The following is a 27640-nucleotide window of genomic DNA, read 5'->3' as shown; positions in this document are numbered from 1 at the left end:
GGCTCCGCCTTCCGGGTTGGGGGGTGCTTTCAACATGGAGGTGCCTCAGAGATGCATTGGTAGGGCGGAGCGCTGGGCGGGCACGGGGCGGGCTCTGGTCCGCACAGGTCTCTCCCGGAGGTGGGCGGGCCGCAGCCGTTCTGCGGCCCCCGGGTTGCTGCGGCGGCGCCCCCCGCCCCCGCCCACCAGGTCCCCAGGCCCCCAGAGGGATGCGGGGCCTGCGCGTGCTGCGCCTGGACGCTGAGCGCCCCCACTCCAGTCCACTCTGCCCAAACGAAACCCAAACCGGGGCTCGGCTACTCCCGAGCCCAACGAACGTCTTAAGGCCCCCGGACTCGAGGCCCGGGCTGAGCGCCCCGGCGTGGGGGAGGGGTGGGGGCGAGACCCCGGGGCGGGGGGGGGCAGGTGAGCCGCTCTGCGGCTGCGCGATGGCGTGCACCTGTGCCCCACCGGCCCACGGAGCCTCCGGGAAAACACTTGCATCGTTTAACTGATCACGAGTGGGCGCCTGCCGCGAATAACCTGCCTCGGGGCCTTCCAGTGCCCTTGCCGGCCGTGACCTCTGTCTGTCTCGAGAACCGGGGCATCATTGTTGTGTGTTCCTTTGAGTTTGGGGGTCCTTCACTATCCACACGGGTGCCTGCAACGCGAGCGTGGGGCCAGAGAGGCAGGGGCTTCTGAGATGCGGTAATGCACTCGCCGCGAGCTCGCGTGTTTGCAACTTGCTACTTTGTTTACAACTCGCTACTGTGTAGCAATCCACCTTCCCAACAGTAGCCGTCCCCCAAGAAGTTCAAAAAACCTCATCAACAACAAAAACACCAGAGGCCTGCCACATGTAACCTAGTGATCGGTTTCTCGCCAGGTGCATCAAATAGCTGATTTGCACAGTCTATGTGATGAAGACATAGGGCACTGCCCTTTTTTAATATTAATACAGCTGTATTGGGCCAAGATGAGAGGGTTTAAAAAAAAAGTTTCCTTGAACATGTTGATATTGAACGAGATTTTCACGGACGGTACTGTGTGGAGCACAGAACATTTGTATTAAAACAAAATCTTGGAAGGATGAGGCATGAGACAACACAGCATGTGCAATAAACTGTACGGACTGACAGCCTTTTCTGTTTGTTTGTTTTTGTTTGGGGGATTTTTAATTTTAATTTTTAATTTTAATTTTTATTTTTTTGCAGCTAGAATGAAGCACATCAACTTGTCCTTTGCAGCATGCGGATTCCTGGGCATTTACCACTTGGGGGCAGCATCTGCACTTTGTAGACACGGCCAGAAGCTCCTGAAGGCTGTCAAGGCCTTTGCAGGGGCTTCTGCGGGATCCTTGGTGGCTTCCGTGCTGCTGACCGCACCAGAAAAAATCGAGGTAATGAACTTGTAACCGGGCTGCATTCCTCACCAGCAAACTAACACCCGGACACCGACATGAAGGCTACCCCCACCAAGTGAGCTGCAGAGAAATAATCCTTTGCCTGGCTAACACAAAAGGTTAAGTTTTCTTTCAAAAATTAATCATTATGCACCTGTCTCTTGGATTTCGGAAAGATTATTTCCGAAATGAGACAAGGAAATAAAATGCCTCCCCCTCACCCCACCCCCCCCCCGCCCACCTTGGGTGTCTATTTAGTCTTAAGGTCCCAGCTCTCTGTTTCGTTCAAGCAAAGGATATGTCTTCTTTATCTCATCATGAGAACAACCAGCCCTGTTTTCAAGACCCGGAACACAGGGCCGATAATGCTTTGTTCCCTCCCGTTTACAAACAGGTGTCTAAAGGAAAATGTAGACCAAGAATTTCTATTCATCAGAATGATGGAGAGATTTTATTTTTCATTCTCCCGGTTAAAAACCTGTGAATTCTAAGCAGTCTCTCCAGAAGTAATGAAGATTAACCTTCATTAGGTATTCCACTGAATGCCATCTATGTTGTAAAAATGCTTTCTGCTTCTAGACAGCAATCCTGCATTTGCTGACTGGGAGAACTGTCTTCTTCTAGAGGTGCCGAAAATCCTATTCACTCGTGACTTACACACTCTAGTGGCTTTGAACAACAACTCAATAACGAACACGTGTGTGCCCGAGCATAAATTTAAGTCCCATTTAAAATGTCAAAACTACAAAACTTGAAACCTTCAGACTCTTGTTCTCATCACCTAGGATGAGCTGCTTACGTAGGAAACACTGGATTTGAAGCCAGTCCTACAAGAACCCACTTAGGTTTTCTTCCTGTCTCTGCACGTTGCGTTCTGGGAAACCAGAGAACGGATGCGGTGCCGTACAGATCGCACAGAACGAGAACCTGAAAGCAGTGAAGGTAGATGTAAGGTGTGAACACAACCCCCCCACCCCCAAGCTAGCAGGACCATAGGAGCTGGATTTGCAAGCTAGTTCCTTTCCAGAACTCTTGAGGCCAGGGACACCGAAGGGGTTGTGTTCTCCTCAGTGCCATCTTTCCTTGACGTGGGGCAAATCCTCAGCTTTGCACTTGAACAGATTTGGTTTTCAATCTTCAGATTTAGAACTGTATTAAGTGTGATTAACAAGTAACGTGACTCAGAAATACTGCCACGATATAGCCACTTAACTGACAATCTGTGGTGTTCAGACACAGATGGTTCCTTTGGATCTGAGACTTGATATCATATTCAAGCCAGATTACCTGTTCTTGTATCTTTTTTCAGTGAATCCAAGACCCTGCTGTACTGTCTAGCTGTGTGGGTGAGATTGGGTGGGCTCTTGGGTGCGTAAAGGAGCAGGACGTACGGGGTGCTCACACTGGAAGGTATGAAATGATTCTGCGTCTTTACCTGCACGATCCTCATTTCTCCTTTGTCAAAATTAATTTTCAGCCCATTGACTTAAGTTTATTTTATTTCTTTTGTTGTTAGCATCTGAAATACACCATTGCTTTGAGTTTTTTTAGCAAACTGTTTTCTACTTACTCACATCCGTGTTAGCTCAGCTCTTGCGGATGGTTCCTCGAGCTTTGCGGTGTTGTGACAAATACGTGAGTAATTAATCTAGTTCTGAGTTTATGCATGTATAATTAAGAGGAGCACCTGATGCCGGATGTATTTTGGGAGGCAGGCAAATTTAGACGACCGTATGGAACAGCTCAGTGCCGCCGGCCTTTTGTCAGCCCGTAATCTGCAAGGCACGGTGTGAGACATACAGCAGAGAGCACAAAGATGAGTAAGTCCGCTGCTTAATCAGGTTCCAGTGCGGTCAGGGGATTGTGTGCGTGTGTGTGTGTGTGTGTAAGTAAAATTAATACAAGAAAGTACATTAAGTGGGCAGTGTGGCCTGGTAAAAGGAGCACACATCTTGGGGGCAGCGTCCCGACAGCAGCCCTGTGTCCACTCACGACCAGAAACCACCACCTCACAAACACAAATCCGGCTGTCTTACTCCCCCTCCCCTCCCCTGCCACCCACAGGGCTCTGTTTGGACTTAGGACAGGATCCAGACTTCTTGGGCTGCCTCCCGGGAGCCCCTGCGACTTGGTTCTCCAGTGGCTCGCGGACTTTCAGGCCAGTGGCCCTTGCCGGCTCGTGCTCCCAGCTGCCCCTGCCAGTCTTCCTCTTCTGCCCCATCTCCAATCCCCCTCCTCCTCACATGGTAGGTCTTAGCCTAGCTGTCTCCCTGGAGGGAAGCCTTGGCTGACGCCCACTGTGTAGTATCTCTCTTGCTCTTTACACTGAATGACCACAAACTCCGTGGCTTAAAACAACACACAATTATCGTCTTAGATTTCTGGAGGTCATATTCTGGAAGGGTCTTCCTGGGCTAAAACCAAATTCTCAGCCAGGCAGTGCTCCCCCTGGGGGCTCCGGAGGAGAATCTGTTTCCTTGCCCTTTACGGTTTCTGCGGGCAGCCTGCATGCCTGCGCGCGTGGCCCTTCTTCCGTCTTTAAGCCTGAAGCGCAGTATCTTCCCGTCTCCGTCTCTGGCTGTGACACTCGAGCCTCTCTCTTTCACTTACAGGGGTCCTTGCGATGATCCCGGACTCGCCTGGATAAGCCAGAATAACCTCCCGTCTCAAAATCTTTCACTCACTTCTGCAACATCCCTTTGGTCCTGTAAGGAAACCGTCACAGGATCCAGAGACTAGAATGTAGCCATCGTTGGGGGAGGGGAGCTTGATTCGGCTTATTGCACTTTCAAGGCCCCCTCGTCGTGTTCTTGGATCTACACACGAGGCAGTCCTCGGTCTCATGGGGGCAGGACCTCTTGGTACTTCATGGTACCCGAGCCCCAGTGCCGAGGGCGCAGTACAGGTTGTGTTGTGCGGGAGTTAATAAAGGAAAGAGAGGCCTGGATTCAGACCCTGACTCTGGACGAGTTTTGATGAGCTGTTGGGAAAGATGTTTAATCTTCCCAGGCCTTGGTCTTCTGACTCGTCAAGTGGGGTATCATATCCACCTCCCAGGGTTACAAGAGCTTCCAGAATCTGCATCAGGGAGTCCCAGCACAGTACGTGTCCACCCTCCTCACCACTCGGAGGCTCCCAATACCCAAGACCGATCATCGTCACGACTCCTCTCTTGGTCACCGCTATCGTCCTTAGTAATCAGAACCGCTGCCATCAGACTGTGTCAGAGGTCACAGAATTGCCACGGGAGAGGGGGTCAGTTGTGCTGAAGACACGTGCTAAATGAGAATCAGAACTGAGCCGTCAAGAATTTCCCAGATGTGGGCAAAGCCCTTCGAGATGGTTTAAAAAGAAAGGTGGGGGGAAAACTGGATTTGGGAGCCGCCTAGCTTGCCGGGGGACTAAGCATAGTGGGGTGAGGACGGGTCGGGTGGGGACTCACGCAGCTGTGAAGCAAAGGGACGCCGAAGGCTGAGTGTTGGGTTTAGAAGATGTGGGCTCCAGGCGCCTTGTGGGATGGCCAGAGAATTCTGGAAAAAGAAGGAATTTTCTCTTTCTCTACAAATCAGAGGTTCACGTATTTGTTTTCTTTCTCAGGAATGTAATGAATTTACCTACGAGTTTGCCGAAGAAACCCGAAGGCAGTCTTTTGGGGCGGTGACACCCGGCTACGATTTCATGGCCCGACTGAGGTACATACATGAATAGAGACCATTTCCCTCAAAGCGCGTGCGGACAGACGGCTGAGGACACTCTGTGTAAACTGCGGCACGCTCGGGGCAGCGTTCTCCCTTCTAAAATATTTACAAGGCGTTCAATAATTCAAGGTGAGTAACGCAGGCCACTTTTTCTCCTTTAGAAGCGGAATGGAGCGGATTCTCCCTTCCAACGCTCATGAGCTGGCCCACAGCCGCCTGCACGTATCCATCACCAACACCAAAACCAGAGAAAATTACCTGGTGTCCAGCTTTCGCTCCAGGGAGGACCTCATTAAGGTAACACAGCCGCATCTCACGGCTGAGGGATTCAGCAAGGACTTAATTCCTTCCCCCAGGCCATGGGCATCACCGTGTTCTTTAGAAGGAAGGTTTCCTATCACGCCTGTGACACGATGAGGGCTCCATCAGTGATGGGGGTGGTGAGTGGCTTAACTGGCGTCCCTCAGAGGCCACCTCGGAGGCCCCGGAGACGTCCCGTACTGGGTCCCTGCTTTCCCCGTGATTGCTGTTCACCCACGAGCCCCTGGGAGGCGGGTCGCCCGTGCGGCCGGGGAGCACAGTGGTACTCAGTGCCTTGCATGACGTCGCTGGGATCTCCCCGTTCCTGGAAGACTTCGTTCCTGTGCGGTCTTACTCAGTCCTGCGCAGGCCGTCTGTACATCAGGGAGAGCAGCTGTGATTCCTGCCCTTTGACGGCTGTCTTCTTTTAAAGAGAGGATACGGGTGGAGAGATTTTACGTGACGGTATGACCAGGGTCATACCAACCGGCTGTGGGAGGCATTCTGGACCCTGGGTCTCTTGACGTCCCCATCTGGCGTTCCGTTTCATCTTCCCATTCCGTTTTCATGCCTTTTCTACCCGGACACATTGGAAAGTTGCTCGGTTGCGAATTTATCATCTCTGGGAAATACTTTGGCTACAGGTGCAAATAACACTGTGCTTGCTAAGGTAATACATCAAATATTTGTAAATTGGAAAGAGTGCACTTTTCTTACAAAAGCCGGGCCGTTTTTTCTGTTTTCCCTTTGGTGGGAGTCACGGCCGGCTTCACACCATGTGAAGAATGCGTATTTGGACACAGCGGTGGGCGATGGATTGAGGGTAAGTGGGGAAACTTCTGCCCGAATTACGTGATAAACGCATTGATTTTTACTGTCGAGTCTAACGGTTGGAGTTCCACCGTGTGAATGATATAACCTGAAATGCTGAACTGACAAGTCAAATCACTTTGTGACTTCAGAGATTAGAATATTTTTACTCGGTGTGCTGACTAAGCCACTCTTGCACTTACAAATGAACAGTCTCTCCATCGCAGAAAATAGGCACTTTGCTGGAATCCGGTGCAGACGTACAAGCTGTAACCCTCCTGACTTACCGTCACCGTTCATGTGCTGTGTCGTTTACTGCCTTACATACTCAGTGTTTATCGCCAGTCTTTCCTCGCATGAGTGTAAGCTCCCAGCGGGCAGCAGTTGCTCTGTTTTGTCCATTGTGACAGCCCCCGTGCCTGACAATGGGAATGGGTAGGTAGATGAACCGAGCTGGCATCTGTGACAGTGGCCTCCCTGGGAACAAACGAAGGGGTGCCTGGGTGGCTTGGCGGATAAAGCGTCCAACTCTTTTTTTTTTTTTTTTTTTAAAGATTTTATTTTTTTAATCTGAGAGAGACAGCAGAGAGCATGAGCAGAGACAGGGAGAAGCAGGCACCCCACTGAGCAGGGAGCCCGATGCGGGGCTTGATCCCAGGACCCTGAGACCATGACCTGAGCCAAAGGCAGTCCCTTAACCAACTCAGCCATCCAGGAGCCTGTAGCATCCAACTCTTGATCATGGCTGTGAGTTCAGGCCCCTCACTGAGATCCACAATGGAGGTGCAACCTACTTAAAAAAAGAGAAGAAAGAAAAAGAAGGAAACATCCGGATCCTACATGTTGAGGGATCTTTACAAAATGACTGAGCTGGTCAGTGGCCCGGCTGCGACCACCGACCAGCTGTCCAGCGTTCTGCTCGGTGACATCCCGTGCTGGATCTACTAGCCCACTCTCACTTCCTTTCATATGACAATGTGCTTGGCTGAATCGTGGCCTCCAGAGATGTCCACTCTGTAATCTCCGGCACCTGTGGACATGCCACCTCCCACGGCAAAAAGCATTTTGTAGACATGATCGAGGTAAAGATCCTGAAATGGTGAGATGACCCTGGATTATCTGGGTGGGTCCAAATAAATCCGTAAGTCCTTGGAAATGGAGATCGTTCCTGGATGCCAGGCACGTTTGCAGTTCCCAGCTCTCAGGCTGGTAGAGCGCAGAGGTAGTGGGCGCTGTGGGCCGTCCCCTCTGACGGCCAGCAAAACAAAGGGGACTTAAGTGCCCCAGCAGGAAGCACTGTCCCCTACAGCCTCCCGGAGGGAATGCAGGCCTGCCGATACCTGGGTTGTAGCTGCACGAGACAGCTGATCTCGAGACTATGTAGTAACAGATTTTGTGTTTGTTATTTTGAGCCTCTAAGTTTGTAGTAATTTGTTACAGCAGCAATAGCAAACTACTGCAGTAAGTAAACATTATTTTTTTTTCAATTTCCTTTGTTTTGGATAATAACTATTCAGAGAATTGGTGTAATTACTTGAGTTCACTGAACGGAAGAGAAACGGTTGACACAAATGTGTAATATCTTGTAAGGAGAATAATTGAATAATTAACATTTATCCTAGGTTATACAAGAAGCATTTTAAACATTGAGCAAAATGCGCTAACCTTTTTCAGAACTAGAAGTTGGAAGGATGGACGGATCCTTGACGGCAGGCCGTGGCTAGGACATGTCGGAGACCCGTCCCAGGAATACGAAGAAGCAGTTAGTTCCACAGTAAGACCAGGTGGGGACTGAGAGGAGAAGGCATAGAGAGGAAAGAGAGCAGACTCCCTCGTGGCGGGGACATCGTGAGCTTCTGTGCTCTGAGCAGCGAGGAGGCCAGTGGCGGATGGCCAGTGAGGAGCCACGCAGCAGGCTGGCCGTGCTGACCGCCTCGGGCAGTGGGGAGGGTCCGGAGCAAGCCGCCTGCCGGCCCTTCCGCTCCCTCCCTTCCGGGGGAGACGGGAGGCCCCGGAGCCAAGCGGGGAAGCAGCACCACGGTGCGCACTTGGGTCTCTTGGCAGCTTTGCACACCTGGCCCTCCGCACACAGCCTTGGGTGTCCTTCCCAGTGTTCGGAGATTCTGGAGGTGAGAGAGACAAACGCTGACAGAGGCCGAGAGACGGAGACGAAAACCAGAGGGTAGAGGACGTCAGGTGTCCGTTGGCCGCTGGTGAAGGAGCCGGGAGTACTGAGTACTACGGATTCCAACCAGCAAGTTGCATTTTATTCCCGTTTTATCATTAACTTGTTTATTCCTTTTCTAACTAGTGTTTTTATTTTTTTCTTAACGCTGGGCTATTCATTACCCACCAGGTGACGGCCACCTTTAATTCCAAACGGGGTGTCTCTATATGTTAAAGCGTGTGTGCACATGTATATATGTGTACGTGTGTCCAGTCCTTTGTGTGTGCACGTCTGCGCGTGGGTGGTCTTCTGCACTACTGCGTGTTTTATGTGCGTCTCTCAGTACCGCATCTAGGTCTGTCACTTCCTGACGGTGCCCTCCAGTGCGAATGATGTTCAAGCCGCAGTTTTCCCAGCTGTGAGATGGACGCAATAACCCAACCTGTGTTACCAGGGAGAACAATGAATAAAGCAAGCAGAAGCGCGTTTCTGGCTGTTGGTCACAGCCTGTATTCAGCAAGTAGTAAACAGGTCAGGTGCTAAGCCACACGCGTGACTGGTTGGCATGCCGGTGTGAGCCGGTCATGAGATGTCAAGTGTGCCAGCCGGCTCTCTGCGGAGCGGGAGTCAGCCTTTCCTGCCCAAGTGGTTCTCCTGCCCCTACCTTATCCTCTGTGCTCATGACTAGTGGGCTGACCTACCTGTACAGTATCTCGGGAAATGGATCATTACCTGGTTTTACCACCTTTTGGCATAGGATTTTGCATCCTTTGACCACTGGCTTCCTTTTATAAATGTGCTCTTGTGTGAGGACTCCCACTTACATTGTATCAACTTTGCTTATTTTTGCATAAAAGGTCAGTCTTTCCTCTGATATCTGCAATGATCGCTGAATATTCTCTTAGAACTTGTGTTGACCAATTATGTGGTCCAAAGATCTTTCTGCCTTGGGAGGACATGGTGAGAAGCACGCTGTCTGCAGGCATGGAATGTGCTGGCACCGTGACCTTGGACGTCCTAGCGTCTAGCAACATGAAGAATCAGTCCCTGTTGTTTGGAAGCCACGCGTCTGTGTTTTGCAGCAGCATCCCAGAGGGACTAAGAAAAGCGGCACTGAGACGTGGGGACGCTGTGAAGCGGGTAGCGGACAGAGGCTGGGAGAGGCGCGTGCTGGAAAGAGCCCACGACACCGTGAGGGGACCTTGAGAGGCACGTGTGCAGAGGACTTGCACAAGAGAGACGTGAGCTGCAGAGACGGCTTCGTCTTCTCAGGGACTCCCGAAGGGCCCATGAGCGGAATGGCGGTAGGACTGGGGGTCATGAGGTCTCCGACAGAAACAAGGACGTGGTCCTGGACACTGGACTAAAGGCCCTCCCTCCTGTGGGGGATCCGTGAAGGCTTCCAGTGTTTTCTGGAAGATGGAATCTGCGAGAGATAAAAATGGGTATTTGACGAGGCTGCAGTCTAAGCAGAGTGTTGAAGATGCTGCCTGGCGTCTCTTGCCTGCTTGTGTGAAATGCAAGAAGCGAGAAAGGCCTTCGAGGTGGAATCTCTTATCAAAAGCAAGGTCGAGCTGAAAGACTTGGCCCGTTCTCAGCCTGTCCTTCCTGAACAGGGACTGTGTCTTCAGAACGGAGCTGGAAGGGGCGGCCCACGGCCACGTGATGAGGAGGCGGCCGGCCACCCAGCGAGAAGCCACAGCGACTGTCCAAGACGATGGAAGTATGACCCATGAGCCACTGCAGACGTCCTCAGGGCTGCCCCTCTCCGGAGAAGCCCAGAGTACAAGGACGACTAGAGACACACGCTCTCCACTCACCGGACAACCCTCCTCCGCTCGGAGCCATGGCCGTGGAGACCCCAGACACGAGGAAAGCTCTGGGGAGCTTCTGGCAGGACACTCAGAGGTGGGGCACCTCCCCTGCCCAGCAGAGCATCCGGGGCAGGACCCGCCGCCATGGGCCTGCAGGGCCGCACGGCACACCAAGGACGATTATCGTCCAGACTGAAGGTCGAAGGGCGTTTAACCCCTTGCACTTCGGACCTGCTCTGAACGTGTCCCCTCCTTCTGCTTCCCCAGTTCTCCCTTTTGGAAGGGGAATGTCTATCCTGTGCCTCCTCACTGCTGATTTTAGAAGCACAGAACACCGGGATCTCACAGGCTCACAGCGGGAGAGCAGATTGCCTCCGCATGGAGGGTACCTCGGGGCTCGCCGGGGTTGACTGAGATGACATTTCAGGGAGACTTGGAACTTTAAACTTTGAGTTGCTGCTAGAACAAATGAAGACCTTTTGGGGGCTGTTGGGAGGGATTGAATGGATTTTGCACAAAAGGAGGACATGAATTCGGGGGAGCCAGGAGTGGAATGCTATGTTTTGAATGTTTCTATCACCAAAGTGTGGGTTGAACCTAACCCCCACGAGATGGTATTAGCAGGTCGGGCCTTTGGGAGATGACGAGATTACGAGGACAGAACGCTCATGAACGGGAAGAGCATCCTTACCTTATAAAGAGATCCCAGAGAGCATTCTTGCCCCTTCGGTCACAAGAGGACACAGTGAAGAAGATGGGAAGTGGGCTCTCACCAGACACCAGACCTGCTGAGGCTGGGTTCTTGGGCTCTACCGTCCCCAGAACTGTGGTGTTGTTTGTAAGTCCCGCAGTTTATAGTATTTTGTTAGAGCAGCCTGGATAAGACTGAGACCGTCAGGGCTGGTAGCGGTGGTGTTTCCGCCCCATTCTCTCCCACTGCAAGGCAGGCATGTGGTCTTCACATATTATTTTGTCCAGAATTTACTTCTGTCAAGTCCGCCCCTGCTCCTCTGTTGTGACTGATCGAAGAAAGGGAGAATCATGTGATCTGGCTACCACACAAGGAAGAGATGAACCCCCCACCCCGGAGAATCCCTTTATATACTTAGACCGGAGCCCCCAAGAGGCCCCCCTCCTGCAAAGGCCTCACTTTTTGTTCTCCTCAACCAGAGAGACTCATTTTGGTTGCCGCACTTTTTTCGGGGGAGGGGAGTGAGTTGAGGGGCGGATGAAAATAGTGTTCCCTTGGAGGATGAAGTCCGCTGATCATTTATGGCTGTGGGTCGGTTGTTTTCGACAGATGAGTACCAAATCGAGGCCCCATTTTGCAGAGGCAATGGTGCTTTGGTGATGGAAGAGCTTAGCCCTTGTGTTGCGTGGAGTGTGATTGGATCATTGGTACAACGTCTTTGTTCCTTGGTCTCTTGGTGATCGTTGCCAGAACTTCTCCATCCCTTGGTCTCTTGGGGATCGTTGGCAGAACTTCTCTATCCCTTGGTCTCTTGGGGATCGTTGGCACAACTTCTCCGTCCCTTGGTTTCTTTGTAAGTTGGAATCCACGCTGTGCCATCTATCCCACAGTCTGAGGCGGAGATCACGTCCATGGAAGTGCTTCCTCAGGTCCTTTGAGTACCTACCAACTCAGGGACCCTGGCTCTTCTGACTCTTTTCCTGTGTGCCATGGGTCTGTGTCAAGTCCTTTCCTTGTGAGCCCCTTTACACATTATCGCCTGATGTCTGCGCTATTTGTCTTCGCAAGGAAAGATGCGATCAGGAAATCCAAGCACATTTTAATATTAGCCTTCAGCCAAGTGTGATTAGGGAGGTAAATCCTTTGTTTATAAGAAACTCGTAAGTCACTTGCACAGCTGAGCAGAAATTATGTTGAAATTATCTGTGCCGTGGAGCGCTGGTGCCGGCCACTTGTCTGAATTAGGATCAGTCACTGAGTTCTTCAGGTTTCAAGCTGATGGACATGAGTGGTCTGAGCTGGTCTTTTCACCCAAGTGAAAGCTCCCTGATCTGTATTCCCAGAAAGGCTTTTCCCCCGTGTTCCCCTTAAGAAGAACAACTCTGTCTCCGTTGCTAGGATGTTCTAGATTTCTGCGCACATAGCGAGAATGCTCTGATAGCAAGATCTTCTCCCATGGAGCCTTCTGAAGGTGAAGTAAGGCCTGAATTTAAGATGGTCATTTTCTTGAGAAGACCGGGGAAGATAAATTTGAATCCGTCTTTGCATTTCAACTACGCCAGCAGGTTCTGAATAAACAGCCAGATCCTCATTAAACTCCGTCGCAAACTTCAGGCATAAACGGAACTTGTGGGGAATTTATTCTCCGAGGAAGCCAGGCCACATAATTTTCTAAACACCCCTTTTCTATAAAATGTGAAATGAAAAGAGCTCGTCAGAATGTGGATTGCATATGCACTTGGCAGCGTTGACACAGTTGCCGCAGGAAGTGACTGACTTATCTTCATCATTGTGTATTTAGTAAGAAGGAGACAAAGCAAATCCACGCATCGCTTAAGGCGCGGGGCCCTGGGACGGGCCGTGAATGGCCAGACTCCAGTTTCTGCCTCAGGGTTGTTAGCTACGGCACCCCTGATATTGGGGTCCTCTGCTTCTCTGTGGTGGGTGTCCTGTGCACAACAGCATGTGTAGAAGGATCTGTGGGCTCTCCCCACTGGACGCCAGTAGTACCTACCACCCTCCCAACACACACACACACACACACACACACACACACACACACACACGTGTGACATACAGTACTGTCTCCAGACATCGCTAAATGAAGACACTCCCTCCCTTTGCTAAGAACCTCTGCTCTCCAGGGCCTGAGACTGAGAAAACTCTCCCTGGAAAAACGATGCGGTAAGACACAGCAGAAGGACGCGTGTACGCCTCCCGCCTAAGAATATGAGCGCTTGTCTCTTTCCTTAGAAAATCCTCTTTGCTTGCCATAAAATGGCCAGAAGCAGACCGCACAGGAATAAGAAAAGCCACTTTGTTCTTAACTGTGGAAGCTAATTTTCCCACCAAACATAGTTTGACCCACGAACCAGCAGCGTATGTCAAGGCAAGTGATGGATGGCAGAGTAAATACATTGATTTAGAGGAGCGGCAGGCATCTTCCCATTGGGTGAGCTCTTCCTATCAGCGAGGACGGGAACTGTTCTTATCTGTAGGAAAGTAATTGAATAGTATTTTTCAACCAAATGCCGCAAAAGTGTTCCAAGCATTAACTTCTGAACTTCACATTATACTCTGACACGGGGTGGGGGAGGAAATACACATAATTCTGATTCTAATGGTAGTGATTGTTTTTTGTTTTTTTGCAGGGCAGATATAATTATGCAGCATAATGAAATAAATCACTATGCTTACAGAGCGCCTTCGGTTCTTTAAAGAGCGTTAAGTAGTGCCATTTCCCAGTACGCGCGCGATCCACAAACTGTGTCCGTTATTGCCACAGTGCGATGGGGCGTTTTGCCAAATAACGTCATTAAGTGGCCACAGTGTGCCCACAAAACATACCGAGGGTCTGTAATTGTTTTTTGAAAGGAGTAGCCGATGGCTGGCAGAGCCAGATTTAGTCAGGGCGAACGCAGGGCCCGCACGCTGAATGGCCTTTCTCTGAAAAGCACCCAACTGCTGATGCTTTGGAACTCAGGAGGTTGGCCTCTGTCCTGTCGTCCCCCGCGGGCTTGGGAGGCACTGTCCCGCCAAGGCAGAGCGCGCGCCCCCTCCTGCTTTGCTGCTTTGCACGCTGGGCCACTCGTGCCGAGAGGAATGCCTCACGACGGGCTTGTCGACACTCACTCTTCTCTGCAGACCGGGCACCCATCTCACGCGAGGTTGCCCTGGTGCTTTGGTTTGATGCCCTGCGTTCCACATCCCGCAGTCCTTGATACCTGGCTTTTCTTTCTGCACTAACTAGGTAGCTCTTCCGGCACCCAGCAGCAGCCTGGGACCACGGAGGTGCGTGACCCGTGTCATTCCCTCCCCCCATTCCCGCTGGAGTCCTTCGTTGTGCTAGGGTACCAGTGAATTTGCGACCACACAAATCTGACGCCCTACATGCTTCTGGGCCCCCTGGCAGGAGCCCGGTGCTGTGAGGCCCTCTCTGTCTGTCCTCGACGTGCCCCCAACCACACGGGAGAAGCCTCATTTCTCCTGCGGGTCAGACTGGCGGGGAAGCACCAGAGGGGGAGGGGAGATGACAACGGCCATCTGTCGAGGATCAACCCTGGGAAGGGCTGACTGACGGTGCAGGAGACACACAGCCTTTCCCTTCGGCAGCTTTGGGCGGCGAGGAGCCAGCAGGAGCCGTTGCATAGCTAGGGAGTCCTGGGCCAGCTTGCAGGACAGGATGGAGGCCCGAGTGGGCTTCAGCTGTGGCAGGTGACAACCCAGAGGACATTTCCCATAGAAAGCGCATGTTGCGGGCAAACCAGATCTTTTGTTTACTCACAGTTCAGAATAAATTGACCTTTGGGAGTTAACCTCAGAAAACATACCTACAATACCGTTTCTTTGGAGGAAATGGCCTCTGAGTTCTCAACAATTCTACATACTTGATTTACACATCAGTTTTGGGGCCATAACCCATTTCTGAATACTATATGCCCCGCCCCCAAATCTCAGGAAATCCTTCACAGTGAACAGCCATACCATCGTCGCTTACTAACTGGAAGATTATAGCTTAAATGTTCAGTGTCTTCTGTCTACCAAACAGAACAGTAGAGATCTGGAAACTATACTAGAAAATAAAACACGTACATGTCAAAGGTTCCCAATGCCCAGCTTCTTCCGTTGGAAGAAATGGTAATATTTTCAAGAGCAACCTTTTTTGACTTTCCCAAAGGAAGATAAAAGATAATTGGGTCCGTACCTGCCACTGCCTCATTACGTCTCCAGACCGTGTTGTTAGCCCACGAAATGTCTCGCTCCCCTTAACAACATCCTGTGACAAATTAGAACACCCCCACGCCGCAGGCTGGTCTCTGCTGTGAAAACCAGAGCGGTCCGCTCCTCGGAAAAATACGAGAGCCCCTGACTTTCTTGGTTTTTTTTTTTTTTTTTTTTTTTTTTAAGTAAACTCTGCTACTAGTGTGGGCCCCAAACTCATGAGACCCAAGACAAAGACTCAGGCTGTACGGACTGAGCCAGCCGGGACCACACGGGTGCAATGTTAGAATGATTTTTAGTCTGAGCTCACGCGCTGTGACTAGCTCATGAGGACTTACTCAAGAACGGAGCCTTACCCGGAGTTTACTGTGGGAGGGACTCCATTGTCTGTAATTCAAATCCCGATCTTCCTCGCGTGAAGCCCGCGGAGCCGCAGAAAATTGAACTGTCCGTGTCCCTCCAAGGTCGTCTCCGATACGGAACGTGCCGTCTTCCAGTTCAGTGTCCTGTGTGCCCTGGAGATACACGGAACTCACGTCATGTCTTCCCGGATGATGTTCTGTTTTTTTAAAATTCCACATTTTCGAGTCAATCTATCAAATCTGTTGGATGCATGCGAATGCCAACATTTATGAGGTGTTTCTTTATTTTGTTCACGTAGGTGCTGTTGGCCAGTAGCTTCGTGCCCATTTACGCGGGACTGAAACCGGTGGAGTACAGAGGACAGGTGACGGTCGCTCGTAACCGGTGAATTACCCGTGACTCCTGCAGTCCCAGGTTTCCTTCAGGGGATCCGATGTTATCATGATTCTGGTAGTTCCAGATCAGCTTATATGATTTTTTTTCATAATACTTTTGTTTGCAACAGGAAAAAAAAAATCAAGTACAGGGGCCTTGGGACCTTACAGTCGGGATGTCGAGATTCAGAATGATCAGGGAGCTTCTCTTTTCATTTGATTAAAAGCTTCATTCCTTGTTCTAAAAAAAGACTGAAAGACTTAAAAAAAAAAAAAAATTAAGTCCCGTTCAGCGCTCCTTCTGTTAGCAGAACTGCGCTCTCAGGTGGGAAAAGGCATCAGGGCCCCCCATATCCTACCCACCTGACCAAAGCTGGAGCCCTGTCCCCTCGGTCCGCCACACAGGAGCCCCACACTGGGGAGCAACCCCCTCCCCTGCCAGGCCTGTCACTTACCCAGGCACTTGTCAGATGGTCTGCGTTGCAGGGGGCTGCCCCTGACAGCCGGAGCGGGTCTGCGGAGGGGAGGGGAGAGGTGAGCACCCACGGGCTCACCCCCTGCAATCTGCTCCTGGTCAGCACTATGGGGAGGGGGTTTCTTTTCATTGTTTAGAAAGATTTCAGTTATCTATTTGAGAGAGAAGGACAGAAGGAGAGAGAGAGAGAGCGAGCGCGCATGAACAGGAGTCGGGGGGACGGGCAGAGGGAGAAGCAGAGTCCCTGCAGAGCAGGGGCGAGATGTGATGCGGGGCTCCTCCCCAGGTCCCTGGGATCATGACCCAAGCCCAAGGCAGCCACGCGCCCGACTGAGCCCCCAGGCACCTCAAGGGAAGGTATTTTAGCAGCTCCTTTACGGTCCTACCCGCCCCGCTCCTGCACAGGGACCCACTCCTATAATCAGACATGCTATCATGGAACATGGCCAGAGATACAATTTTTTTTTAAATATTTATTTATTTATTTGACAGAGAGAGAGAGAGAGGGATCACAAGTAGCCAGAGAGGCAGGCAGAGAGAGAGGAAGGGAAGCAGGCTCCCCTTGAGCAGAGAGCCCAATGTGGGGCTCGATCCCAGGACCCCGAGATCATGACCTGAGCCGAAGGCAGCGGCTTAACCCACTGAGCCACCCAGGCGCCCCCAGAGATACAATTTTATAATGAAATACACTAGCTCCTTACAATGAAATACACTAACTACACGTGCCAGAGATACATGTTTGTAATCAAACACAATATCATTTTAACACTTATAAGGGTTAAGTGTTTATGGTCACATACACCATCTCTTTGACACATACCAGAAATAATTTATAATTATATTATAATTGATAATTATTTTATAATTATTTTATAATCAAATGCACTATCAACTTAGCACATAACAGAGATCTGTATTTCTAATCAAATGCAGCATCCATTTAACACATACCAAAGATACATATTGTAGAGTCAAAGACCGTATCTTTCCTAAGATTTTATTTATTTTTGAGAAAGAGAGAGCCTGCATGAGCAAGGGAAGAAAGAGGAGGAAGCCGACTCCACACTGAGCAGAGAGCCCAATGCGGGGCTCCATCCCAGGACCCTGAGATCATGACCTGAGCCGAAGGCAGACGCTTAACCCACTGAGACCCCGGGGTGCCCTCAAATACACTTACCGATTTAACACCCAAGATCAGGCACATACTTGTGGGAGAATAAAGGCCACGCGTTTTATTGGTTTCATGATGTATGTAATATGTACTTAGTCTCTAGTGGGTACATGAAAAACGCTTGCTATCCGTCATTCATTCATTCGTCCGTTCACACACTCACTCTGAGGGCCCAGCACGGTCGCCGCACAGAAGGAAGCACGTGTACGGATCTCTCACCTCGCGTGACTGGGAACCTGTGTGGGTTCTGATCTCGCGAGTCCTCATGGTTTTCTTTCTTGGAGCTCTCCTGGGCTTTCCAGTCCTTTGCTCCCTGCTCAATGGTGGGCCCCAGTTGCTCTGCCCCAGGACGGCTGTCTAAAGGGACGGGGAAGGAGAGAGAGGGACAGAGACATTAAGTAACTGGGAAGGCCGTGGAGGTACTAAGAGGCAGAGGCTAAGTGTGACCGTTACTGTGACTCGAACTCTGTTGATTAGCAGTGTGCATACGGTACGTACAGAAGGCTCAAGCCCTCTCTGTGACTGGTTAGAAACAAAAGATACATTTTTTTAAGAGCAACATAAAATGATTTAAACTTCAGCGCATGAAAGCAGGAGATCCAGTTCCCAAGGAGCGTGGGCTACGTTGTCATCTAAAATTTTGTTTGGAAGGTATTGGACGTTACATAATTAGTTGACTTAAAGTAAGTTAGCCTTTTCTTTCTTGCTATAAGAGTAAAATTTCATATTTACTTTTAGCTGTAAATTTTGAACACAGATACCATCAAAATCAATTCTATCTTAGGAACGTTAATTTTATAATGATCTGAAATGTCATCGTTTTACTTCAGAGCTTCAATTTATAATAACAGTGACAGAAATGGCTCCCGGGGAAACCATGGTAAGGTGTTTTAGAGATTATGCATTATGAAAGGGGGTGCGGGAGTCCAATCAGGAGAGCTGCCAGTGTGATCAAGGACTCAGAGGTGGTGACTGGGCAGGGCGGATGTCCATACAGCACGTGACGATAACCAGGTGGGAACTTCAGAAAGGGCGGATGGACTCGAGGGGACCGCACAGCCGAGTCCCAGACATTGTCCCTGAGACCATGCTCAACACTTGCCCATTGAAGTATTGGTAAGAGTATCACGAAGCAGGTGCAGGTGGGAGAGGCTTCTATTTTTCTGCACCATCAACTTTTCTTTCCTTCCTTACAACGGAGTCACAGCTCTTGGCTGGACCTGGAGGACTGTGCTTAAAAGGCCACATTTCCTGGCTTCCCTTATCACCAGCTGTGGCTATACATCTAAGTGCAGGCCAGACAGATAAGCTGAATTACAGAGGGACCTAACTCTGTTTACTTCCTGCTGCCTGGAACCTTGATGCAATGACTGGAACCACTGCAGCTGTTGTGGATCATGAGGTCGGAGAAATCACCGCCTGGAGATGGCCACAGAGTGAGCTAGAAAGGCCCTAAATGATTTGGGGAGGCCACCTGTAGCACAGCACTGTGCATTTTCTCTTTCCCAGGAAAGGAAGTAAAACTTGTGCTGTGACTGGTTGTTGTCAGCGGCAACAGAAAGGATTACTCCCTGGTATCTAAAGATGAGGATATGCAGGTGCAGAGATGTTCGGTTACTTCCCCGAGGCCACCTAGCTACTAAGGGGGCAGCCTTCCCAGGAGGATCCCCAACCACTGTGTCTCTGCCGTCCGTGCCAATTGCCCCAGTTGGCGTAGTGTGCCCCTCCATCTCCCTCGGCTTATCTCCCTCCATCTTCCTGCTTCTTCGGTTTGTGAGCTCACGACTAGCAGTGGTTAAAAGGGTCAGCTGTTCTCAGCTGCGTTTCCCCTTACGTGAGTGAGCGCTTGGACATGGCTGTGGAAGCCCAGCCGCAGCTCTGCAGCAGGGGATGCGGCCTCCAGGCCGGGAAAAGGATGGAGACCAGCGCCGAGGCCCCTGACCTTGGGCAGGAGGACAAGGTCTTCCTGATGACCCGCATCTGTGCATAGTAGACACATGATAACTACTTAATTTTGATGCCTTCTGACAGCGTTCGGTTTTCCTTGGTGGTTTACTGATGTCCACCAAGAGGAAAGGGCATGTAGCCAAGGACGGACAGTGCCCTCAGAGATCTCGTCCATTGACGCAGACCCCAAACAACAGGGCAGCCTCGCTCTGTGCTCATCTTGGACTCTCCATCAGCCTGACAGCCTCCCACGGTGTTAGAGGGTTTCTAGGCCAAGTTATTTTCCAGAACTGTTCCATTTTCAAGGAAATGGGACGTGTGCTTTAAACACAGTGTCCTGCTGTGGGTGTGAGCTCTTCCTAGGATTTAAATTACAGAAAAATTTCCATGAGGCTGAAAACATCTCTCGAGTTCCAGGTTTTAAAGTTTTTGTGGAACTCGGGTCCTGAATGGGGTGTTTGCTGAGGTGGTTTCTCGGAAGCAAGGGAGGTTGTGCCCACAGTGAGGGCAGAGGGAACGGACGACTTGCACTGGGGCCGTCGTCGAGGCTTGGGACACAGAGCAGTGCCCGTGTGGCAGAGACCAAGAAGGCCACATGCAGACTCTGCTCCTGCCGGCCCCAAGCAACGCACAGACCACCTTGTTCTACATCTGGGAGAAACGACGTATTGAACCTCGTGGATTTCATTAATATATATTTGTGGACCGAATGTTCATATTTTAAAAATCAATTATTAATCACTTAAAAGTGTCATACTTTTGTTAACACTGAGGATTCGCTTGACTAACAGTCTATTTCCTTCCGAACCTGTCTACCAGCTGTTTGAAGTGGAATGACCTCTATTTCCTTTAACCTAATTAAAAAAAAAAAAAATAACTCCTCATAGGAACGCCTGGGTGGCTCAGTCGGTTAAGCATCTGTCTTTGGCTCAGGCCATGATCCCAGCATCCTGGGATCGAGCCCCAGTTCACGGTCCCTACTCTGCAGGGAGTCTGATTCTCGCTCTGCTTGCCCCTCTCCTAGTTTGACAGCGCTCTCGCTCTCTCTCTAAAATAAATAAACAAAATCGTAAACAACAACAACAAAAAAAGTTCTTGTAGCTTTTCCTGGCTTCATCTTTTAAGAGCATTTTCAAAACCTTATTTATGGTAGGGAGTCATTTACAGCTGAATACACGGAGAATGCACACACACTGAAGGTCAGACTTGTGTTTTTTACTAATGACGTTTCTATCCGTACGTATAGCCTCCGGACATGCATGCTGTCAGGCTACGTCTTCACAGGTTCTTGCCATCAGTTTGGAACACAAATGAGCATTTTCAAGAGGAGCTCTGGACTAGCAAGTTGTTTTGTTTCTAAGAGATGGCACTGTGACTGGCAAGTGACTAAAATGTCAGAATAACAGAATAAGAGCATCCCTAGAGCTGACAGATGCACATCTCAAGAAAAGCTTCAGAATTCTGGGGGGTCTTGTTGTTTGTTCGTTGTCTGAAATAGAATTCAGGGAATATTTTGACTTATATGAAGAAAATTTAACACTGACTTCTTCTGGTCTATTGAGCATTTTTCATGGGCTACGGATTATTAACTCTTTCATTATTGACATTTGTGGGAAGGAGAGCTGTGGCATAGTCTACGTCACTGTGTATTTGTATAAAATCGTTACTACAGACCTTAGGCTTCTATTTCTTTATGATTAGACATTTCCCACGGGTAGGTGGCTCAGTCCCCTCAAAGGCTTGGTCACCAGCCACCAGGCAGGATGGAAATCTGTGCATCGATTCTCACTTCATCGGAAAGAGAAGACCTTATTTTTTCAGCAACATTCTGAAATTTTTTGCATGGTCCTTTTGAAAAAACACATTATTAGTCTTCCAGGGAATATTTTTGATGTAACACTCCGTGTTTTCTCAAAATTGAATGTCCCCATCTTTTAACTAAAAAATGAAAAGCTCCAAAATTAACACAATGTACCAGTAATCTTTAGTAAAATAGTAGCAGGGTTGTTCCACCTCTTCCGAAATTTCTTATTTATTTTCAGCCGTCTCCCTTTTCTTGAGGAAAGTTCGTCGGTCTCTCCTTCCCACTTGTGTTTCTTCACTTCAGAAGGGAGATTCTGACCCATGTCGTGAAGACCAGGCCTCTCCTCGTCTCTCTGTCTCTCCTCACGACCTCCATTCTGAGACGCAAGGACCGAGCATGTTCTCGTGGACATAATGATTCTTCCTCTGTATCACACAAGATCAGACAGGCCTGCAAATGCAGAGTGATTCGTCAGGACTTCGTTGATGCCCCTTCCAGAAACGGATCTGATCTCCGGGGCTGTTTGATCGTGTGCGAGAAGGAAGCGTGCAAGTGAGGGGACCCGCCGCCCACCTCCCGCGTGCCTACTCCGCAGGACGGTGGTGCACAGAATTTCCAGAAGGCGCCCGCGAGGAGATACTCGCGGCAAGGTGGGGCAGGCAGGCTCTGCTGACCCGGGCGCTCAGCTTTGCTGTTGCCGTGGGAAAGCAGCAACAGCAAAACGTGACCTACAGGGCGCGCCTGTATGCCAATAAAACTTTATTTACAAAAGCACGCTAGCAGCAACCTAGCGTGACGAACCCTGCAAGCCTCCGTCTCCTCTCCTGTAAGACGGGAAAACTGAGGATACGAGCATGACCTACCCATCTGCCGGCATTCTCGAAGATAAACCAAGTCATACAGGGGGTTGGTTTCCTAAACCGTGAGGCCCTGTGCCATGGCACTTCCAGTAATTCTAGCTTTCAACTTCGCGTTCATTCTCCTGACAAAGAATTCTGAACTCACTTGCTTTCTGAACAAAACCCCTGAAGACAGTTCAGCCCTGCATCCCGTCTTGCTCACGAACATCCGTATCTCATCCGTGTCCACATCAGATGTGCTGAGGTCCTTGCAGAATGAATTCACAGGCCCTTAGAAGAGAGATGCCTTCCTTAGCTTTTCGCCCTTTAGATATGGACCAAGAATTGTCTGAGTTTATGAATCTCGGGGCATGTTCCTCATCTGTTCCCGAGCACATCCGTGTGTCAGGCAAACTTGGACACGTCCTGTCACGTCATAACCTTCCCTGTGTGGATGGGACAGTTACCACTGTGCCTTTAGAAGTGGTACGAAGCCATCACGGGAAGCACCAGCACAGTTTGCTTCTCTCCCCAAAGAAGATTCCGGAATCACAGAAGCTCATGGCGGTAGTTACCGCCTTGCGGAATGCTTCCCACAAGGGGTTAAGGATGAAGGGACTTGCAGAAACCTGTGGCAAACTGCCCACGAATTCACGGACAGCGGCATGTAAGTGCAGGCTTGTAAACCAGAGCACGCTAGATATAGAAGATCCCCACTTTTAATTTGGGGGTGAGGAACGTTTCCTGCTGTAACCGTTGTTTCTAGAGATGCTGCTAGAATCCGCATGCCTGCAGGAATGCGTGGTTTTGGGAACAATACAGCTCCTGAGAGTGTAAATCAGGAACCCAGTCCAGAGCTCTTGGAGAACCTGAGCTGGTATCGAGGACGGTTCTAGCGGAGCTGGTAATACTGCAAATCTAATCAAGACATTGGATAAGCTATACGTTTTCCACCATCATTTATCCAATCAGAATAAGCTAACGAGAGTGAGGAAAATTCGGAGAACTAATTTTCAGTTCCCGGAGACGGCAGTCATTAGCCCTGTGGTAAATGAGAGCATTCTGCGCCCTGATGAGCCTCCCTTCCGTTAAGTTGAGCGCGTCAGATGAGCTCATATGACACACCGTACATATTTCTAATTTCGCTTGATGAAAACTACCCAGACTTTTCGATCACTGGTGATATAGTCACATTGAGAATATGAACGATGATTTTGGAAGGTTTTTTTTTCTTCCTCTCCCCCTCTCTAGCAATGAACATATGCCAGAAATCCGTATCCATGCCCAAAGCAATCAGAAAAACAAACGGAGGCTTTGGGACCAGGAGGCACGGAAGCAGAATTTGGGGGGCTCCTCATTGCAAATCTCCCTTATTTTGAACTGTGTTTTTAAGCATATGTAGACACAAACACATGGGAACACGGGTGTGTTGAACACACACACACACACACACGAATGTGTCTATATGAGACATAGAACGTAATTACATGGTGATGTCTGTTATGTTCTGTTAGAAAGAGCAACAATATGCAAGTTACACAGGTTGGTGTATTATCATCCACTCTACTTCTGTTTTCTCCGACACCAAAATGCACAAATTTTCAACATGCTTTCCCTTTTCATGGATCTACTTTTATTCCCTCTGGCGGGGCGGCGGGGGGAGTTAGTGGCTGGGCGAAGCCATTGTGAACTGTACAGGGACTGATCATTCACTAGCTCTACCGATAAAAAGGAGTATAACAGACACACACACACACACACACACACACACACACAGAGAGATACCTTAGAACAAAACAAATGTATGTTTTAACCAAGTTCAGGGCATTTTGTATTAACTCGTTTCTCTCTCCTAGCACTGCCTTTGTGCTGAACAGAACAGCTTGGGTTTTCCTACGTCGCATTCCAAATGTTCAGGGGAAACAGCGTAGCAGAATTCTCCACTCAAGGTTCTGTTCAAAGGGGTTTTCAACCGTGATCAGACTGTGTTTTTTCCCTGTCAACTGAAGGTTATTTCCATCACAGATACAACCTGGAGAATTTGTACTTCTGTTGTGTGTGTCTGCGTGTCTGTTGTTAGACCCGAAGATGTCAATGCTGTCCGTTCACTTGCTTTGAAATGGGTAGCATAAGGATTTCTGTTTCTGTGTCCTTTTTCCTAACATAGTTATCCAGGAGCTTCTGGAAGCTTTTCTTACCTGCTCTGCCTATCTGTCCCCTTTGGATTGGGGTCTGAAAACACAGAACCTCTTCGGAGTTCAATAGCGTTTGTTGTTTCGTTTTGTTTTGTTATAAATGTCATACTTCCCATTGTTTCTGGCTTTGAAACCTCCTGTCTTGAAGACGGGTGCCACTTTAGAAATAGAAGGATTTCTGGTTGCTCAGCTTGCCTTTAAGTTTGCGACAGGAAATGCCAGTTTCTACTGCCTGTAATAAACCCAGAATGTCCTGTGATGGTGGATGGTCTACGCAGTACCAGCTGTGAAGGTGGCTTTCCACTTTGACTTAATGATGCATCCCAAGCTTATTCCATGGCTTCTTGTGTTATGCACTGTTATAAACATTTAGGTACTCCTTATGGACAATAATCCAGCTAAAGCTTTTAAACAACTAGAGAAGGGGTGCCTAGGGGGCTCAGTCTGCCTTCGGCTCAGGTCCTGATCCCTGAGTCCTGGGATCAAGTCCCACATCGGGCTCCCTGGCCACGGGGGAGTCGGCCTCACCCACTGCCCCTGCTTCCATCTTTCTGTCTCTCATGAATAAATAAAATGTTTTACAAAATTAATAAGCAGCTGGAGAGGCTTCCCGATTCTGTGAGGTTCTCATTATATAGGTAAATGGTATGTGTGCACGGACTTGTACAGAAATCAGCCATCTGATGGGTGATGATTGGTGGTAATTTAAGAGCATTTCCAGGGCACGGATTCGAGGAGAAGGAAATTTCCCTGTTGGAAAGTCTGTGCTCCTCTTCGTAGGCGCCGTGACGTTGGCGTGCGCTGACGAGGGGTCTTTGTTTCCACAGACGTGGGTGGATGGAGGCCTCACGAACAGCCTGCCCATCCTTCCCGTCGGCCGGACAGTGACCATCTCACCCTTCAGCGGACGCCTGGACATCTCCCCGCAGGACAAAGGACAGCTGGACCTCTATGTGAATCTCGCCAATCAGGACGTCACGGTGAGCCCGAGACACCATTACATTTGCAGATAATCGCCTAAAAATTGCCACGCGCTTCCGAAACATTGGAAACTCATTGATAATTTTATATGCCAATGGCATCTTCTCGGCCATAGTTTCTTACTAGTCGACAACACAGGTCATGTCACCCATGCCCATGGGCCCGGGGAACCTATGCACTGTGAGTGCACAAGCCTTTCACTCTGTATTATCTGTTTGGGGAAAGCTCTGTTTTTCTTCTCTTCCTCAGGACAGAGAACATACGGCAGGTTTTCAGTGCAATTTTAAATCAGCTCATTTGTTTAAAAATGATTGTTAAGTGTGGCAAAATATGGGACAAAAGCTTTGGAGCTCAACTGAATAACTTAGGTAAAATATGGGCTCCCTCCCCTCCACTCCCAGTGGTTGTGGACAGGAGGCGATGTTACGGCTAGGGGACATGGGTGGTTGTCTCCTCTGGGGGTGCTGCTGGCATCCGGTACATAGGGGTGAGCGCTGCGAGTCAGCACGCAGCCCCCACAACAGCCAAGTGTCTGGCCCCAAACATCCTCACTGCCGGGGCTGAGAAACACGCAGCTCATCTAGGGCTAAAGTTAGACCTTTTAAAGTTCCATTTTCTCCAACTGATTTTCTAAAGCCCAAATTTATATCTACGGTAAGAAATCGTCAGTGACGTTAACCTGTGCTGTCTTCTACCTTCAATCTGTTCTCTTCTAGCTGTCCGTGGCAAACCTGGTGAGGCTTAACCAAGCTCTCTTCCCACCATGCAAGAGGAAAATGGAATCCCTGTATCAACTTGGCTTTGATGACGCCATTAGGTTTCTCCTCAAAGAAAAGTGGTTTGAATAGAATGCATACGAGTTTATAATGCAGAGAAGACTGCATACTCGTCTGTTTGTTTTTTTTTAAATTTTTGTCCACATCGTTGTTGATGGAGGTTTCTAATGAAATCATTAAAAAAACAAAACAAAACAAAAAACAAAAAAGCACAAACCTATTGGGATTCTCTGTTACTAGTTTTTGTAATATTTCTGATTATTTCTTCTGTGCAAGGAAATGAGAGGTATTTTATTAGGCAGGACGTACGCGGGTCCGGAGGAGTCCTTTCCAGGGAGAGGCAGGTCCTTTGGAAAATTTAGAGGGTAAGCCATTTGGGTGAACCATGCATGGGATGTTGAAACTGGAGGTCGCCGTTCTTCCTACAGACAATGTGACGTGCCAGCCCGGAAGCCCAGCAGATTCGGACACTGGGGGGGTTTGCCTTACTTTTCAGCAGACATGCATTCCTGCCCACCGTAGTCTTTTTATACCGCAGCCCACCCCCGGCATCCCCGCTAAGATGATTATCAGGCTGCTTTCAGGGTTCCCTCTTGTAAACCCTCAGCTCTCCGTAATACCTCTGTCTCTTTACCCATATCTCTATCTCTGTCTCTTGCAGCTGAAGTCTTGCTTCCTCTCTCTGTCTCCAGCCAGGCCACATACCATCAGATGTTGACCCATCACTCTCGGTAGTGGGTAAATCTACTCTAGGAACTGAGAAGATACACTTCTACATAAGAAGAACCAGGTCCACCCGGTCGCCCAGTAAAGAAGAATTCAATCGAAAATAACCACTCATCCATTATTTTAAGTCATGTTACACTGATTTAGCTTTTCCACTTCCTAAGTAGCAATCCTATCACTTTTGAGGACTTGGATGTGGGTTTATACTAATTCCTGGACACTGTCTCAAGTCTTAAATCTGTGTTGGTGGGGCTTTGCCAAGCATAAACTCTTAATTACTAAGAGGCAGTTAGAAACAAACCGGTTTCATTGCCTGCATTTAATTGTTATGCATTTCTCTTTTAACATTTGAAACCATCCTTTAAATCAGTTTTATGGCTCCTAAAAGCTCTAAATACACAATTTTTAGCACATAACCACCACCGATCGCCTCTTTCCTTATGAGTTATGCAGAGACTCGGGCCTCGGTAGTGACCGTCCTTGGGGTGTCTATTTCCTGCTCCTCTAGAAAACAGGTAGCTGAATCTTAACACGTCGCTTCAGACGTGACATGAACATCTTCAGTTTAGTTCCACATCTGTCTGTCCGCTACATTTCCCCCCTTTTTATCATTTTATGTGACTCTCCTATTTGGAGGATATTTCAACCCATTTTTATGGGCGCCCCCATGAGCACAAACAAATGTTAGCCTGTTAGACATCAAAGTGAAATCACGCACTGCTTATGTCTCTGACCGTCCTGGTGGACACTACTCCCCCGGAAAACCGTGGTTAGCTCGCGGACAGGTACGTGCAGAGCAGCCGTGTTCTGCCGTGAGGGAATCGTAGCGGCATCCTGCAATGCTGCTTTCTGCGAGCCAGGGGTCCTGGACCGAGTTCTCCGGGGGAGCAGGTCCCGACGCGAGCTT

At 49.4% G+C, this 27640-nt stretch overlaps 1 protein-coding gene across 8 annotated transcripts; it reads left to right on the top strand.

Annotated features, from left to right (window-relative positions):
- On the top strand, positions 1 to 26242 carry PNPLA4 (patatin like phospholipase domain containing 4). 8 transcript variants are annotated; one of them, XM_059157400.1, is made up of 9 exons: positions 1239 to 1378; positions 2167 to 3201; positions 3446 to 3619; positions 4432 to 4610; positions 4979 to 5073; positions 5241 to 5376; positions 15744 to 15809; positions 25078 to 25230; positions 25948 to 26239. In XM_059157400.1, exons 2-9 carry the CDS (start codon positions 3198 to 3200, stop codon positions 26077 to 26079), a joined length of 939 nt encoding a protein of 312 aa, XP_059013383.1. In that variant the 5' UTR covers positions 1239 to 1378; positions 2167 to 3197; the 3' UTR covers positions 26080 to 26239. The 8 variants fall into 8 exon arrangements, with proteins under 8 accessions (XP_059013386.1, XP_059013387.1, XP_059013383.1 ...); XM_059157402.1 differs by lacking the exon at positions 1239 to 1378 and having other exon boundaries at positions 1541 to 2323; positions 2691 to 3201; XM_059157401.1 differs by lacking the exon at positions 1239 to 1378 and having other exon boundaries at positions 1541 to 2334; positions 2691 to 3201.
- The last annotated feature ends 1398 nt before the right edge of the window (positions 26243 to 27640 follow it).

Source organism: Mustela lutreola, chromosome X (assembly GCF_030435805.1).
Source record: "Mustela lutreola isolate mMusLut2 chromosome X, mMusLut2.pri, whole genome shotgun sequence".
In the NCBI taxonomy this organism is placed as follows: domain Eukaryota; kingdom Metazoa; phylum Chordata; class Mammalia; order Carnivora; family Mustelidae; genus Mustela; species Mustela lutreola.
Note: the sequence above shows the minus strand (reverse complement) of the source record. Positions and strands in the feature narration are given on the sequence as shown.